Source organism: Mus pahari, chromosome 4 (genome assembly GCF_900095145.1).
Source record: "Mus pahari chromosome 4, PAHARI_EIJ_v1.1, whole genome shotgun sequence".
NCBI classification, from domain to species: Eukaryota; Metazoa; Chordata; class Mammalia; order Rodentia; family Muridae; genus Mus; species Mus pahari.
This window is the reverse complement of record NC_034593.1, coordinates 80449998-80464572: the sequence shown is the minus strand read 5'-3', so window position 1 is coordinate 80464572 and position 14575 is coordinate 80449998. Positions and strand designations below refer to the sequence as shown.

Here is a 14575-nt window from a genome sequence, read left to right as displayed (position 1 = left end):
AGGGTGCAATGGAGATGATAGAAAACAAGTTGGCAAAGGAACATTGGGAGGTGTCATTCTGGAAGCCTCTTTGCACATTATAGAGTGTACCGCTGCCCTTCTTTTCATAGGCGACCTCACCAAATTCGGCCGCGGGGATGCCTCCTCCCCAGCCCCAGCCACAACCTTGGCCCAACCCCAACAGAACCAGACGCAGACTCACCACACCACGCAGCAGACATTCCTGAACCCGGCGCTGCCTCCTGGCTATAGTTACACCAGCCTGCCATACTACACAGGGGTCCCGGGCCTCCCCAGCACCTTCCAGTATGGGCCTGCTGTGTTCCCTGTGAGTAACTGAGTCCCATCCTGAGCACCATCCTAGTTGCTTTCATGGCTACATGACTCCTTAGAAATAAATGAGGATAACTTGTATATAACTTGTACCTTTGGCCCATTTCTGGCCTGGGAATAAAGGGTATGGGATTTTTAATTAGAACAAGAATTGCCTGATAGTAGAATTATCCAAAAGAGGACTATGATACTGTGTGTCTTTGCTGCCTCTCCTTTCCCTGTAACCATTGTCTCTTTATCTCTAAACCACTCTTCCTTTTGATTTCTTGGGTCAATTCTAAAAACATTACTGTATCAGTTACTTTTTGTTATTTTATAATAAGAGCAACTCACAGTAGAAAGTTGATGTTTGGCTTACAGTTTGAAGGAGAGAGCCCATAATGGTTAAGTCCCAGGAGCAGGAAGTAGTAGAGAGATCAAGAGTGCAGGGCAGGGCTACAAACCCTCAAATCCTATCCCACTGATGTACTTCCTCCAGCGAGGCTCCACCTCCTAGAGATTCCATAATCTCAAGGAACGAGGGGCCAGATATTAAAATATTGGGGTGGTGGGTATTTTCTCATTTAACCGTCAGGAAGGATACCATTTCATTGTTCAGTCTGTGACTGGCCTATGTTACGATAAGTATCTACCTAAATGTCTAGTCTTTGGTGTAGGACAAGTGAGACAAATGTTATCTGTTGCTGGGTCATTCCTTTTCTGTCCTTTTGGCTCTTCAGGTGGCTCCTACCTCTTCCAAGCAGCATGGTGTGAATGTCAGTGTGAATGCCTCGGCCACCCCTTTCCAACAGCCAAGTGGATATGGGTCTCACGGATACAACACTGGTAAGTTACCTTTGACCCTTGCTCAGTGGTCTGTGTGGTATATTAGTAGATGGAAAAAGACCCACTTGAAAGTGGGTCAGTAAGGATATGCTAACTCTTGATATACAATTGTCATTATTTGGCTGGGTTAAGTGTCTAAGACAGTACCAGGGAAGAGTTTATGCTAGGACTTGTATCCACTATTCACAGTGGGAATGATCAAAAGACTAGTGTTGGCTGATCTGAGTTTGAGAAATAAAGCAAGGACCCCAGGTTTCTTTGAAAAGATAGTGAGGGAAAATGATAGTATCCATGGCACTGAGAGTTGAAGAGTTCTGAAGAGGAGAGATAGATAACGTTTCTACCACTGTGCACAATATGTTTGGCATAAATGTGTTTGTATCACTAATTTTGTTACTTGACTCCCCCTTTTGAATTCTCTAGAAGACATACAATGTGGAGAAAAACAAGTAGACATGATTGACTACTCATTAGAGTGAGACTTGAACCCTTAGGCTTCTTCATTTGTATAGCTAGTCTTGTTGCTATTGCACATCTGATGGCACGGAAGGAAGTATACGGATTTTATGGACACATAGCCTCTTGTCTCTATACCTAATGTTGTGCTTTACTTTTGGAGGATGGAGATAAAAAGAACATTTTGTTTTTGTAGGGTTTTGTTGTACTGGTTGTGTTGTTGAATTTATGGTTTTTTTTTTTTTTTTTTTTTTTTTTTTTTTTTTTTAATTTGGTTCGTTTTGGTTTTGGAAATAGGGTGTCTCTATGTAGACCTGTCCTGGAACTCAGTATGTAAACCAGGGTGACCTGGAATCCACAGATTTGTCTGCCTCTGCTTCGAGAGTTCTGGGACTAAAGGTGTACACCTCCACATCTGGCTTGTGTTTTTGTTTTGTATTATTTTTGAGACTAGGTTTCTATGAAGCCTAGGCTTGCATCACATTTGTGGCAATCCTTTTGCCACTATCTCCTGTGTAGTGATGTAATAGGTATATACCCATATCTGGCTCTAGTAGAGGACTGGAAACAATTCCATGTAATTTTTTAAAGTGACTTTTAGGTGAATCTGGGGGAGGTGGTTGGTGCAGTTGCTAAGGGATAAGGGTTGAGTTATCTTTAAAAGCTTGTAGCCTGGTTACATTTTTATGTAAATAACATCCCATAGTTTTATGGGATTTAGAGGGAGCGACTAGTGTTGTTCACTTTTCTGTGGGCTCTGGGTGGGGAAATAACCAAGCTTTTCAATGACTGGAGAACTGAGCACAGAAAGACTAGGTCATTATATATATTACTTTACAAATCTTGAAGAACTGCTGAGATTCAATACCCATATTCCTATGGCTACTACTCTCACTGAGCAGGACCTAGCCTAATCTTTGGTGGGGAGAGAGGTATAAGCTTTTTGACTTGGAGTGGCTTCATCCCAAAATTTAGTACTACATTTAGGTCCTAAGCAGTCCAGTTACAAATATTTTAAAGGGTTTGTGATTGATGAAAGTTATATGATTCTGAAACTCCTAGCTTCTTTTACTTACCATAAGATTTCAGAAATCTGTTATAGCAACTTTTTGAGAACCCCCAGTTCCCAACCCCCAACAGAGGGCTCTTATCATTATATTTCCTCATCAACCTCTAAATTCATTTATCTTTATGTATTTGATTCCTTTTAGGAAGAAAATATCCACCCCCTTACAAGCATTTCTGGACGGCTGAGAGCTAATTTGGCCCAAGCCTGGGGGCTGTGTTTTGTGTGTGTGTATAAATTTGCACTGAAGTCTTGTTTCAGAAACCAGACCACTGAGGAGAGCCTGCTGAGCTGAGGCCATGGCCTGCGTGGCTTGGGGAAATGAGTTGGTGGATACCTTCTGGGCTTTTGAACTTGCCCGTTCCCCATTTCCCTCTCCCCCATGTGTCTGACCCTGTCTTACCCATTTCGAGTTCGAGCCGTGCAGCACCTCCGAAGCATCAATGCACACACCTGCTGTTGCTTTTGATTTCTGGAAGGCATGTAGTTCCAACTTGTAACAAAATATTTGTAGTCTTCAATAAACTGTGGTATTTCTTTAGCTAACTCTGCGTTCTTTCCGTGCATGTCTTTCTGGACACTAGGAGCCAATACTGTATTGTGGATAAAGGGTGGAGGGTGGCTTTTTCAATCAATCTCCAGTATAGCCAAAGAGCTGTTAGTGTTTTAGTGTAGTAGTTTTTAATTTGGGTGGAGGGAAAACAGTCTGTTTCCAGCCTACTGATTGGTTGGTAAAGCTATTTATAAATAAACAAAAACAACAAAACTGATTTCCCATGCTTTTATGTCTTTACTTTTTCATATAGGTCATCCCCTTGCCTCTGGCATAGGCTGAGGGAAAAGACAAGTTAGAGTGTCATGACATGGTGAAAGGCAAAAGAGGTAGTGTTCAAAGCTGTTGTTAGGGAACTATCATCTAAGACTTAATTTCTACATCTAGTTCTCAAAGGCTGACTAGTAGCTGATCAGGTCATTAGTGATCACTTAGTTGATGACTTCAGGCTTTTTGGGACCAGTGCTAGCCTGGAACAGGGTCCTTTGATGGCTTTTCAGAGATAATGAATTATTTGTAAGTCATTTTTTTTAACTTGTAGATATAGCCAAAGATGTATGGGAGATAATTGGTCAGACATGCTAGTAGAAATTTGATCTCCATGCACTCACTGGCACACTATCAGCCTTTGGTGGTTTATAACATAAAATTGAACAATGATACTACTCTTGGTTAATTGGAACCATATATTCAGCTTTCCTTTAGTAGTTCCTACCCCTCTGATCCTATGGAGTGTAACCAATTTTCTAAGTTGCTACAATGCTAAGTAAAAGAAATGTGTTCTTGTATTTTCTGCCTACCACCTACATTGTTTTTTGTAATAATTTGTATAACTATTGAGTTGGGGTAGGCAGGACATGTGGGGTGGGGAAAAGAGCAGAACTCTATTCTGAGGATCTCTGGGATAACAAGTGAAAATAGGAAAACCATTGCCTGTTTTTTGTTGTTTTAAGTTTTCTATTAAATACAAGTTATTACAGCTACTATACAGAACTTCTCTCCCTCTAGCCCCATTCCTAGTTCCTTCTATCTTCTATGCAATTTTTAGATCTCTGAAACTAAACTTTTTAGGTAAAAACAAAACAAGGTAGGAACTTGCTAGAACTAAGTTAACTCCTTACTACGTAGCTTAAGAATCCAGTTAGTAATTCTCCCATCCTGTGTTACCAATCACCCTGGCTTCTCTTTGTAGATGGTAACCAGACCAGCTATATGCACTTACCTAGTAAAGATAATTCATTGTCTCTTTGATTTTGTCTTTAAAATGTTATGTTTATATCTTGGCTTATCTCCCTTCTACATCAAACCTCTCACTAGCTTTAGCCCCTTTCATAACTAAAAAAGTTATGCCTGTTACCCATTGTTCTGTCAGATAGAAATCGGGTCTGAAAAGAGATGGAAGAAAATCTCTGCTACCTCCAAAAGAGTTTGTTGTATCGTTCCCTTTGTTTACTCTGTGCCTTCCAAGTATGCAGTTAATCTTGCTTTATTTCTGTGGTTCTGTGACTTTTTTCCCTCCTAGATGTATTTGTTCTTTCTGAAGGGCACTATCAGAACTTGTATTGTGGTAGGGTTTAAGAGTTAAATTCTTTTCCCTTGGTGCTAGAGGTCCTTCTGGCTAGAAAAGCACTTAATCATTGACTAAATCTTTAACCCTTAAAGAAAAACATTCTACTGGAAGATTCTAAAGTGATTGTGAACTTAACCCTTAAAGGCTGCCTTTGTTCTAGAGACTGGTTAGGAGAGTTGTGGCTCTGGAATTGGTATGAAGACTGTTGAATTTGAGTGAATGGAGTATTCCTTGTGATACTTGTCACTAATACATTTCTTCTCAGGAACAAAACAAAGCTCTTATCAGAGTGCTCCCATATAAAAGGATAATGTACCTTTGGAGGCAACAATCTAAGCATAGGAATGCAGTTTTTCTGGTTTCCTTTTTATCTTTACAGGAACTGATAATGTATTTTTTTTTCAATTGTAAATTAAATTTCTAATTTAACTTATTTTCTACATTTTTGTTTAAGATGTCTCTAATAGGATGCTAGATGATCCCATGGCTTTTCCTGTTTTCTTGATTTATTGACTTAGACTCTCAGAAAGAAAGAGTATAGTAGTAAGTTCATTTCAGCTTGAGAATAAATCAAAATGTATTATAGTACTACAGGCTCCTTTGAAAAGTGGTGGTATGGAATTTTTCTACAGGAAATGAGACCTATATGAGTTAGGTCTGGATTAAAGCTGTTATTTCATGGACAGACTGAAGTAATGAAAATGACATTGTTTCTACATTCTGTATAGGCTCAAAGACTACCCCTTATTATGTCTTCCCTATGCCCCACATCACTAAAATTATAAAACTAGAAATTTATTTTGTGTCAGCCCTTTAATTCATAAGGATATATGCCTAGACGTTCTACAACCAGAAAAGTGAGACTTTAAGTAAACTGGGATTCTAATAAGTGCTCTGGGACTGCAGTAGACTGTTCCTACTTAATAATGTGGATTTGTAAGGATTTTGAGCAGAAATCCTTAATGTCTATAGAACAGAAAGAGCCAAATTACCTGTCTTAAAGGGCACAATCAAGTGGAGTTTGAGTAGACTGGTTCACAATGGACACTAAATTTATTATATCCTTTTGCTTACAAATCATACACTACTGAGATTTTGCTAATACCCCCTGCTCCCCTCAAAAAGCAGCTCACATATATATTCCGTACATAATATCTATAAAGGACAAAAGAATTCTTAGGCAGCACTTGTGTCATGAATTCTGACATCTCAGAACTGATGTAAAAGTGGGAAAATTATACCAAAATTCTTTTACAGTGCCATAGCTAGAAAAGCTGCAGACATCACTGTGTCCTAGGAACAGAGACTAGGCTAATAACAGAGCTAATCCTCTCTTTCCTCCTCCACTAGGTGTATCAGTCACCTCCAGTAACACGGGCGTGCCAGATATCTCGGGTTCTGTGTACTCCAAAACCCAGGTAGGTATCTGGTCTGGATGAAATTAGAAAGAGATGGATGAACATAGAAGAGGTGGAGTTGAAGTTAGAACAACCCTTAGGAATGCTGTCAAGAACCCGTCCTACCTTTTCTAAAATGAATTGTCTCTAGGCTTCAGTTTCATTCTTTCCATAACCAAAAGTGGGAATGAAGTGAGGTGTTTTTCATTGAGTTATCTACAGATACATCTGTTGTCTGTCCTTTTTATGTCCCAACAAGATCTTCATTTCTTCTAAAATATCTAAGGAATTTGAATTTGTGCTAAACTACAGAGACAGGAATGCCCAGACTAGTCAGCAAATTTCTCTATTTTCTCATGAAATTATTTTTACTTAATTTTGAAGAAGGGCTTCATTTTGTAGTCCTAGTTGACCTGGAACTCATTGTGTAGACCAGACTAGTCTCAAACTCCACAGATCCACCTGCTTCCCAAGTGATTGGGATTAAAGGCATACAACATCATGCCTGGCCAATGTGAGACTTCATGCATGCTCTAACAGTCATCTTCCTGCTCAATCCTTACAGCAAGAGCTCAGCAATATTTCTTTTATTTATGAGGAAACTGAGGTTAAGTAGTTAATTTGCCTAGGATCATGGAGCTATGAAAAGACAGAGCTAGAACTAAGACTTCTGAATATTTGACTTGAGGTATACTATTGCTTCTGACCATGGTACTTTCTGAGGATAAGGGTGTTGGGCCTCAGAAAGTCCTAGGATTCTTCTAATGATCATGTTTTATTGTCTTCCCTCCCGTTCTCTTGGGATAGCAGTCCTTTGAGAAACAAGGGTTTCATTCCGGTACTCCTGCTGCCTCCTTCAACTTGCCTTCAGCCCTAGGAAGTGGAGGGCCCATCAATCCAGCCACAGCTGCTGCCTACCCACCTGCCCCCTTTATGCATATTCTGACCCCACATCAGCAGCCACACTCTCAAATCCTTCATCATCACCTGCAGCAGGATGGCCAGGTAACAGCCCTTCCCTCCTCTCTCCTTTCCCTTCCTCTTCCTTCCTATCCCTTAAAACTACCTCCCTTTTCCTTTTCTTAACCTTCCTTACCACCACCTTCACCCAGCCCTCACCAGTGCCAGCCAGGGGCACACAGCACATACACAAGCGCACATAACATGAACAGTTAGCAAAGGAAACATGAAAGAATGGGCCAGATTGAAACCCTTTTGTCCAGTTCCTTTGGTACCTTTCTCCTCCACCTCCCATGGCACAGTTGTCCTTATCCTGTCAGACCTGGGTCACACCTTCCCTCTAACCTCTCCCAGCCTTCTCCCTTCCCTGACATTATAGCTTTCCCTTCTAACAGTGGAGTTCTATTGTCAAAAGTTTGTCCCTTTATTTTCCATATATCCTGGTTCTGCCTCAGCTACCATATTTGCAGATGATTCTCTGTTGCCAGCGCCAGCAGGAGGAGCAGGTAATGAAACTGAATAATATGCTTGAAACCAACCTTTTTAGTCCCCATTTCACCTCCACAGCCTCAGATAACTTGAAAAGCCTACCCAATCACAAATCGGGATACACAAACAGAAACACTGTGCTAAGCTCTCTGGCCTCCCCATCCTCTCTCTTCCTTCCCCCCTCAACACCCTCTTTATCTTTCTACCCTCTCCAACTCTGGAAAGCGCTGGTTACTAGAATTGAAAAGATTCTTGGGGCAGCATCTGGGGCCTGATGCCTCAGGGCTTTGTGGCTTTGGATTGGTTTCACATTAATTACTGTGTGGTGCTGGGAGAGTCTGAAGGGTGGTAAAAGAGACCTCTTAAGATCCCCAACATAGGTGGCTGGGCAACTAAAATAGGGCTTTTTTGCTCTCAAAGATAGCTTTCTATGTTTCAGCATTCACAGAGATGAGTGAGAATGTAATCACCTTGTCATCACTCACTTTGAAAAGGTCAGAATTCTCATAGTTGCTTTGTTTGTTTTTTAGACAAGGGCAGTGTGTAATGGTGAAGTCAACTGAACAAGAATAGAACCAACTCACCATCTTATCTCCAAAGTTTTCTTGTCCACTTTTCATTTTCCTCTAAGGTTAAAAAAAAAAAAAAGTCACCTTGTAAAGGAGGCTATGTAGACCAAATTTTCTGTGCTTGAAAAGTAAGCTTCATAGTAGGTTCTAAGTTAAAAAAAAAAAAAATGAGAGAGCATGACTATTTGCACATTTCCACTTGAAGATGTTACAGATTGGTCCCACTAACTAGACACCTTTTTCCTCCCCCATAACCTTCCCATTCCCCTGCAGACGGGCAGCGGGCAACGTAGCCAGACCAGCTCCATCCCGCAGAAGCCCCAGACCAACAAGTCTGCCTACAACAGCTACAGCTGGGGGGCCAACTGAGGCCCTGACCCTCTTCTCCTGTCCCATCTTCTGAGAGGGCTTCTCAGCCTGGAAACTATGGAAACAGCATCAAAGAGAGAAAAGAATGTGGGGCGATTCCGCTGCTCCACACCCCCAGCGGCCCATCCCACACCTCAGCTTCATGTCTGTCCCATCCCTATACCATCCCACCCTGTTGTATGTATTATAGGATTTGTATTTTCTTCCCCTCCCCTCCTCTTCCTCCTTTCTCTTTGCATTCAAGATTATGAAACTTTGCTGTGGGCCCTGCCTTTCCTTCACTTCTTCCTGTTCACCCTGGTGGTGTATGGGTGAGGTGGGAAGGTGACCCCTCCCCCCAAATATATATCAGCCCAACAGCCCTAAGTCTCCTCCTTTATTATTAGGAAAACCAAACCACACACACACACACACACACACACACACACACACACACTAAAAAAAATGGCGTCATAAATATGAACAGCATTGTCAGATGGATTAGTTGAAGTGTTTTTTTTTTTGTACTGTGTCTTCAAATTTAATGGATTAATGTGTCTTGTATATATATATATACATATATATATAAAAAAAAAAGGAGAAAAAAAAAACAAACCTCTACCTTCAGCCTCTGCCCATTCTTGCTCCGTCTAGGATATCCTCACTCTCGTCGATGACCAGCTTGGTGAATAAGTATTACCGTACCAACTGGGGCCTCTTCTAGCAGGCTCGAAGGCTGTGGAATAAAGTGAAATCTTTGCCCTTTAAGATCTCTCACCTTAATGTGCTAATATTTTGCCCTTAAGGGGATTTCCTTTTACATTCTGTGACTGGAAAGAACTACTGCAAATCTTCATTTCTTCTAGAAACTGCCTCATCTACAGCACATTTCAGGAAGTGAAAGGGGAAGGAGCTAAGGACATTTTAAAGGCAAAGGACCTTGTAGGAATCTAAGCATGGTTTTAAAGGATTCTGAAGTCTGAAGCCAGCACTAGCTGCTGGCTGGCAGAACTAAATCTTAGGGTCTTTTTCTCTTTGGAGGAGTATATAGTAGTTATGTTTTTGAGACAGTCTCACTATATAACCCTTACTGGCCTGGAACTTAGTGTGGAGCCCAGGCTGGTCTCACATTGAGAGATCTGCCTGCCTCTACCTCTTGAGTGCTAAGGTTAAAGGTTCTCAGCACTACACTTTGCCTTGCCTATTTTATGTGGCTTTGAAATCTTAGAGCAAGACCTGGAATGGGGGCATGGTGCAGTAAAAGGTTCTTGGACTTCAATTACGAGAAAGAGAAATTTCATTTTTCTTTATAAGAGCCATATTGCCAAGGACTCGAGATCCTGTTTCAGCCTTCCAAAACTGCAAATATCCTCTGTGCTGAGGTGGTGAGGGAGGTCTGTTCATTTTGAGTCAGAGTCTCACCCTGTAGCTGACTTGCCAGAAACTCAGTGAGGAGCAGGCTGGCCTTATACCTCCCGGGTGGATTAAAACACCATCAAATTTCATTACGGCATGGTTTTCCCAAGACACAAGTAGCTTCTCGTTCATGCCTAGTCTACAAATCTTACCTTAGTTGCCAACTGTTTAGTTTTTTTAAAAGCAGCAGCGTGTGGTGGCAACCGCCTTTAATCCCAGCATCTGGGAGGCATTAGGCAGGCAGGCAGGTTTGTAGCCCCCTTGGTCTACAATCGAGTTCCAGGACAGCCAGAACAACACACAGAAACCCTGTATCGAAAATAACAAGTTTAAAAACTCCCTACTAGCTGAAGAGATTCCTAGCATCTTCAGCAGTAGGGAAATCGCGGTTTAAGGAACTAGGTAAAACTTTGCCTAACCTAGCATTAGACGTCACCGACATCAGTCTAGAAACAAAACACAAGGTGGGAGGTGTTTTCTGATCCTGGGGCGAAGCAGGCCTCTGAACAAGCCACTCCCTCTGGCGGCTACCTGGGACACTCCAGAAAGAAACGGAAACACCCCTTGGGGCCTGGCAGATCAGCTGGAGGAAGAATCACCTAGAAGGGATGTGATCCTTGGACAGTGGGAATTTCGCACGTCCACCCTCACCCAAAACTGAAAGGTAGCGTATAGAAGCTTCGTGTCTGAGGAGCTCCGTCAGCCCCGCCTCTTCCTCCTCCGGCTTACAACTTTTACGACAACGCCGCATCGTGGGGTTGCTTTTCGGCAGCGAACGCTGAGCCCTGGCTATATCCGACAGGGTAGCGTAAGCTGGTGGTGGTCTCGTGTTGCCCATGGGCTGCAGAGGTTCAAAGTTTCTAGTGCCCCAACGGGAATGAGCATCTTTGATCTTTTCCGAGGCTTTTTCGGCTTTCCTGGACCTCGGAGGTGAGAATAGTTCTGGGCTGGACATACGGGAAGGGTGTTTTGGTAGACACTTGACCCCTTCATATTTTTGGAAAGCTTCCTTTCCCGCCCCCTTCAACTCCTGCTGAGAGGTCAAAGATCGCATTCTTGAGTACTCACCCCGCCACAGTAATCAAAGCAGTGGTTAAGAGGACAGAAACGGCAGCTTTCTCCAGACTTGGGTGATGCAACAGGGACCTGGGCGGAGAAAACAATGGGGGTCTGGGGAAGAGGGCCATGAGCAAGTAATTGGGCGATTAGTAGTGGGCAGGATGACCCTGAAGAAAAACCATGGGTCGTCTGGCAGCTGTTGGGAGGTGCGGAGAGGCCTTGTTTAGAAACAATACAAAACCCTAATAGATCACCAGCGTTGTTTTGAAACCAGATCGCCTGTGTTTTCAGCTGCTCAGACCCCTCTTTGGCCCAATTGCTGCCCTTGGGTTGATTTTTATGGCTTAGACAGTGTTGAAGTCTTCGTGGCTTATCTGCCTCCACTCTTAGCCACAGAGATCCTTTTTTTGGAGGGATGACTCGAGATGATGACGACGATGATGATGATGACGAAGCGGAGGAAGACAGAGGCGCGTGGGGTCGAGAGAGCTATGCGTTTGATGGTTCTCAGCCTCCAGAAGAATTCGGTTTCAGCTTCAGCCCCAGAGGAGGGATGCGATTCCATGGCAACTTTGGCTTTGATGATCTAGTACGAGATTTTAATAGCATCTTCAGCGAGATGGGGGCCTGGACCTTGCCTTCCCACTCTCCTGGTGTGTGAATTTCCCTGAGGGAGAACCTATGGGTTTCTAGTGGGTTAGTGATGAATAACAGAACTTGCAGAGTAGTTGGGATAGTCTACAGAAATTGATTTTTAAAAGATTTAAATGTTTTAAGGCCTTTCCTATCCCAGAATCACCTACCAACTTTCTGTAGAACTTCCAGGTCCTGAGTCAGAAACACCTGGTGAGAGACTGCGGGAGGGGCAGACACTACGAGACTCAATGCTTAAGTACCCAGATAGTCACCAACCCAGGATCTTTGAGGGGGTCTTGGAGAGTCATGCAAAACCTGAATCCTCAAAACCAGCTCCAGATTGGGGGTCCCAGGGACCTTTTCATAGGGTAAGTATTCTCTGCACCTGAACTGTAAACCCTTATTGGAATCTCTTAGAGTTGAGTTGCAATTTTACTCCCTTTAGTTAGTGCATTTATCTGGATTTTCTTCTTTATTGGGATTTTCGTTTTGAAACTTACTTCACTGTGTAGATTTAGATATCTGCCTGCCTCTGCCTCTGGATTAAATGTTTGCCACCACAGTCATCTAAGATTTATTTATTTTCTTTTATATGTATGAGTGTTTTGCCTGCTTGAATGTCTCTGTACCACATGTTCCTGTGCCCACAGAGATCAAAAAGGATATTGAATCCCCTGGAATTCAAATTATGTATAGTTATGAGCCACCATGCTCTTGCTGGGAACTATAAACCGTGATCTTCTGCAAGAGCCCCCTCCCCTCTCTTATTTGATTTTTTTATGTATTTTGAGATGGAGTCTCTAGTATTGGCTGACCTGGAACTTGCTATATAGACCATGCTGGCCTCAAACTCGGGGATCTGCCTGCCTCTGAGTTTGTTAGTTGGGATTTTGTTGCTGTTTGTTGTTTTTAAGATTTATTTATTTTGTATATGTATGTGTGCCCATGTGAGTTTGTTTGGGTGCAGGTGCTTACGGTGATGAGGTTTTGAATCCCCTGGAGCTCTGAGCTGCTTGATGTCTTCTAGAAGAGCAGCAAGTGTCCCTAACCTATGAGCAGCAAGTGTCCCTAACCTGTGAGCAACAAGTGTCCCTAACCTGTGAGCCCTCTTCCCAACCCCACTGCTCCTGTTTTCTTTTTGCAATGTTAGAACTAGAATAGAATACAAAGGGAAAATGGAAATATTGTGCTTTGTTTCTGTTTGTTTGTTTAATTACTAGTTTAAATTCTTGGTTAAGAAAGAATCTTAAAAGTGCAGGAAAGAATTTCAGGAATTCTTTTTCTTAGAAGTCCATATAAAACTAAGGAAGAAGGTGTGTGAACACAAGCTGCCCAAATGGAAGTATTTCTGGGGTTTTAGAACAAGGGAGGAATATGGGTTCTCTGACCTTCAAGGTTAAGATTGGAAGGTGTCTTTTCACTGATATTGTGTGGTTCTTGTACAGTTGGATGATACATGGCCTGTGAGTCCCCATTCTAGAGCCAAAGAAGACAAAGGTAAGCCTGGAGGGAGGCACATTTACCATGCCGTTCTCCTCAAGTTCTCTCAGAAGGTTCTTCCTGAAACACTGTCTAATTACCTCCCCTCCACTCTCTCCTGGCTTGTCATCTCTCTGCCCTTCCAGATCTTGACTCCCAGGTTTCCCAGGAAGGTCTGGGTCCACTTCTTCAACCCCAGCCCAAATCGTATTTCAAAAGCATCTCTGTGACCAAGATCACTAAGCCAGATGGGGTGAGTTGAGAGAAAGAAGTATAATGCTCTGGGGAAAGGGACAAATATAAGAAGATACTAAACTCAACATAGTGCTGTAAGGGATATATTGGGACTTCTCTTGCAGACAGTGGAAGAACACCGCACTGTGGTAGACAGTGAGGGCCGGAGAGAGACCACAGTGACCCATCAAGAAGCCCGTGACAGTTCCAGAATTGGTAAGTTAAAAGTATGATTCAAAGCTGGGCATGGTGGCTCACGCCTTTAATCACAGCACTCAGAAGGCAGAGGCAGGGGGATTTCTGAGTTCGAGGCCAGCCTGGTCTACAGAGTGAGTTCCAGGACAGCCAGGGCTATACAGAGAAACCCTGTCTCAAAAAACAACAACAACAACAACAAAAAGAGTATAATTCAAAAGACCCATCTTTTAACATTTTGGGGAAAGATGTGCCTACCTTTTGATACATTTTCTCTCTTTTTGGTATGACTTTCTTTCTTAGACCCAGACTCTCAGAGATCTTCAGCTTTGGATGATCCCCTTTCCATTCTGGATTTGCTACTAGGACGTTGGTTTCGGTCCCGATAGCGTCCTTAAACTTCAGAAGCCTTCAGGTCCTTCCCACTCCTTTCCTGATGCCCATTGCCAATAAGTTTAGCTTTGTCATCCCAGGGTCTTAAATGTGTGAAATGATTAATTGAGCTTATGCCAGTCTGTCATTCATTCAAATTGACCAATAAAGCCTTTATTTATGCTAAAGGTCTCAGTCTTGGTTTTGTCAAGGTCCTTTTAATTTACAGACCCATCCAGGACTTCCAAAAGTTTCTTGGCTAATGATTTTATTTTGTGTACATCAGGGGTAGTATACACATGTAGAAGTCAGGACAACGTGTGGGAGTTGGTTCTTTCCACAGTGTGAGTTCTGCGAATCCAGGTCAAGGTCTCAGGCTTAGCAGCAGGCTCTCTTACCCACTGAGGTATCTCACCAGCCCATCCCAAAACAAGATTTAATAAATTAGAGGTAGACACAAAAAGAAAATGATTTTATTATTGAGGAAATAGAAATAATTCTAGTAGCATTTCTAGAAAAAGATTGCCAAAAGGTAGTTGCTGTTGTTTCTTTCTTTCTTTCTCTTTCTTTCTTTCTTTCTTTCTTTCTTTCTTTCTTTCTTTCTTTCTTTCTTTCTTT

General features: G+C 42.4%; 2 protein-coding genes and 1 long non-coding RNA gene across 31 annotated transcripts in view; 2 read left to right on the top strand and 1 right to left on the bottom strand.

The window, feature by feature from the left end:
* The window catches only part of Ubap2l (ubiquitin associated protein 2 like), a 57682-nt gene extending 48333 nt beyond the window's left edge, over positions 1 to 9349 (top strand). For 6 of the 27 annotated variants that reach the window (XM_021195681.1, XM_021195678.1, XM_029537599.1 and 3 more), the window contains 3 exons: positions 111 to 328; positions 1053 to 1158; positions 2826 to 3226. In XM_021195681.1, coding sequence (XP_021051340.1) covers positions 111 to 328; positions 1053 to 1158; positions 2826 to 2875 — 374 coding nt within the window. In that variant the 3' untranslated portion in view covers positions 2876 to 3226. Of the gene's footprint in view, positions 1 to 110; positions 329 to 1052; positions 1159 to 2825; positions 3227 to 6153; positions 6222 to 7007; positions 7206 to 7615; positions 7667 to 8491; positions 9183 to 9220 lie in introns of those variants that run through there. The other 21 variants (XM_029537581.1, XM_029537583.1, XM_029537584.1 and 18 more) reach the window with 15 other exon arrangements.
* LOC115063826 lies at positions 8285 to 10175 on the bottom strand. The gene is made up of 3 exons (XR_003843694.1): positions 10135 to 10175; positions 9189 to 9302; positions 8285 to 8365 (listed from the first exon to the last, which is right to left on the bottom strand). It is a non-coding gene; the product is annotated as an uncharacterized LOC115063826 (long non-coding RNA).
* Positions 10176 to 10612: 437 nt separating this feature from the next.
* Positions 10613 to 14150, top strand: Hax1 (HCLS1 associated protein X-1). Of its 3 annotated transcripts, none has more exons than XM_029537600.1 (7): positions 10613 to 10912; positions 11432 to 11694; positions 11867 to 12045; positions 13123 to 13174; positions 13303 to 13409; positions 13516 to 13606; positions 13889 to 14149. In XM_029537600.1, exons 1-7 carry the CDS (start codon positions 10860 to 10862, stop codon positions 13972 to 13974), a joined length of 831 nt encoding a protein of 276 aa, XP_029393460.1. In that variant the 5' UTR covers positions 10613 to 10859; the 3' UTR covers positions 13975 to 14149. The 3 variants fall into 3 exon arrangements, with proteins under 3 accessions (XP_029393460.1, XP_021051865.1, XP_029393461.1); XM_021196206.2 differs by having other exon boundaries at positions 10724 to 10912; positions 11858 to 12045; positions 13889 to 14150; XM_029537601.1 differs by having other exon boundaries at positions 10724 to 10912; positions 11455 to 11694; positions 11858 to 12045; positions 13889 to 14148.
* Positions 14151 to 14575: the final 425 nt, after the last annotated feature.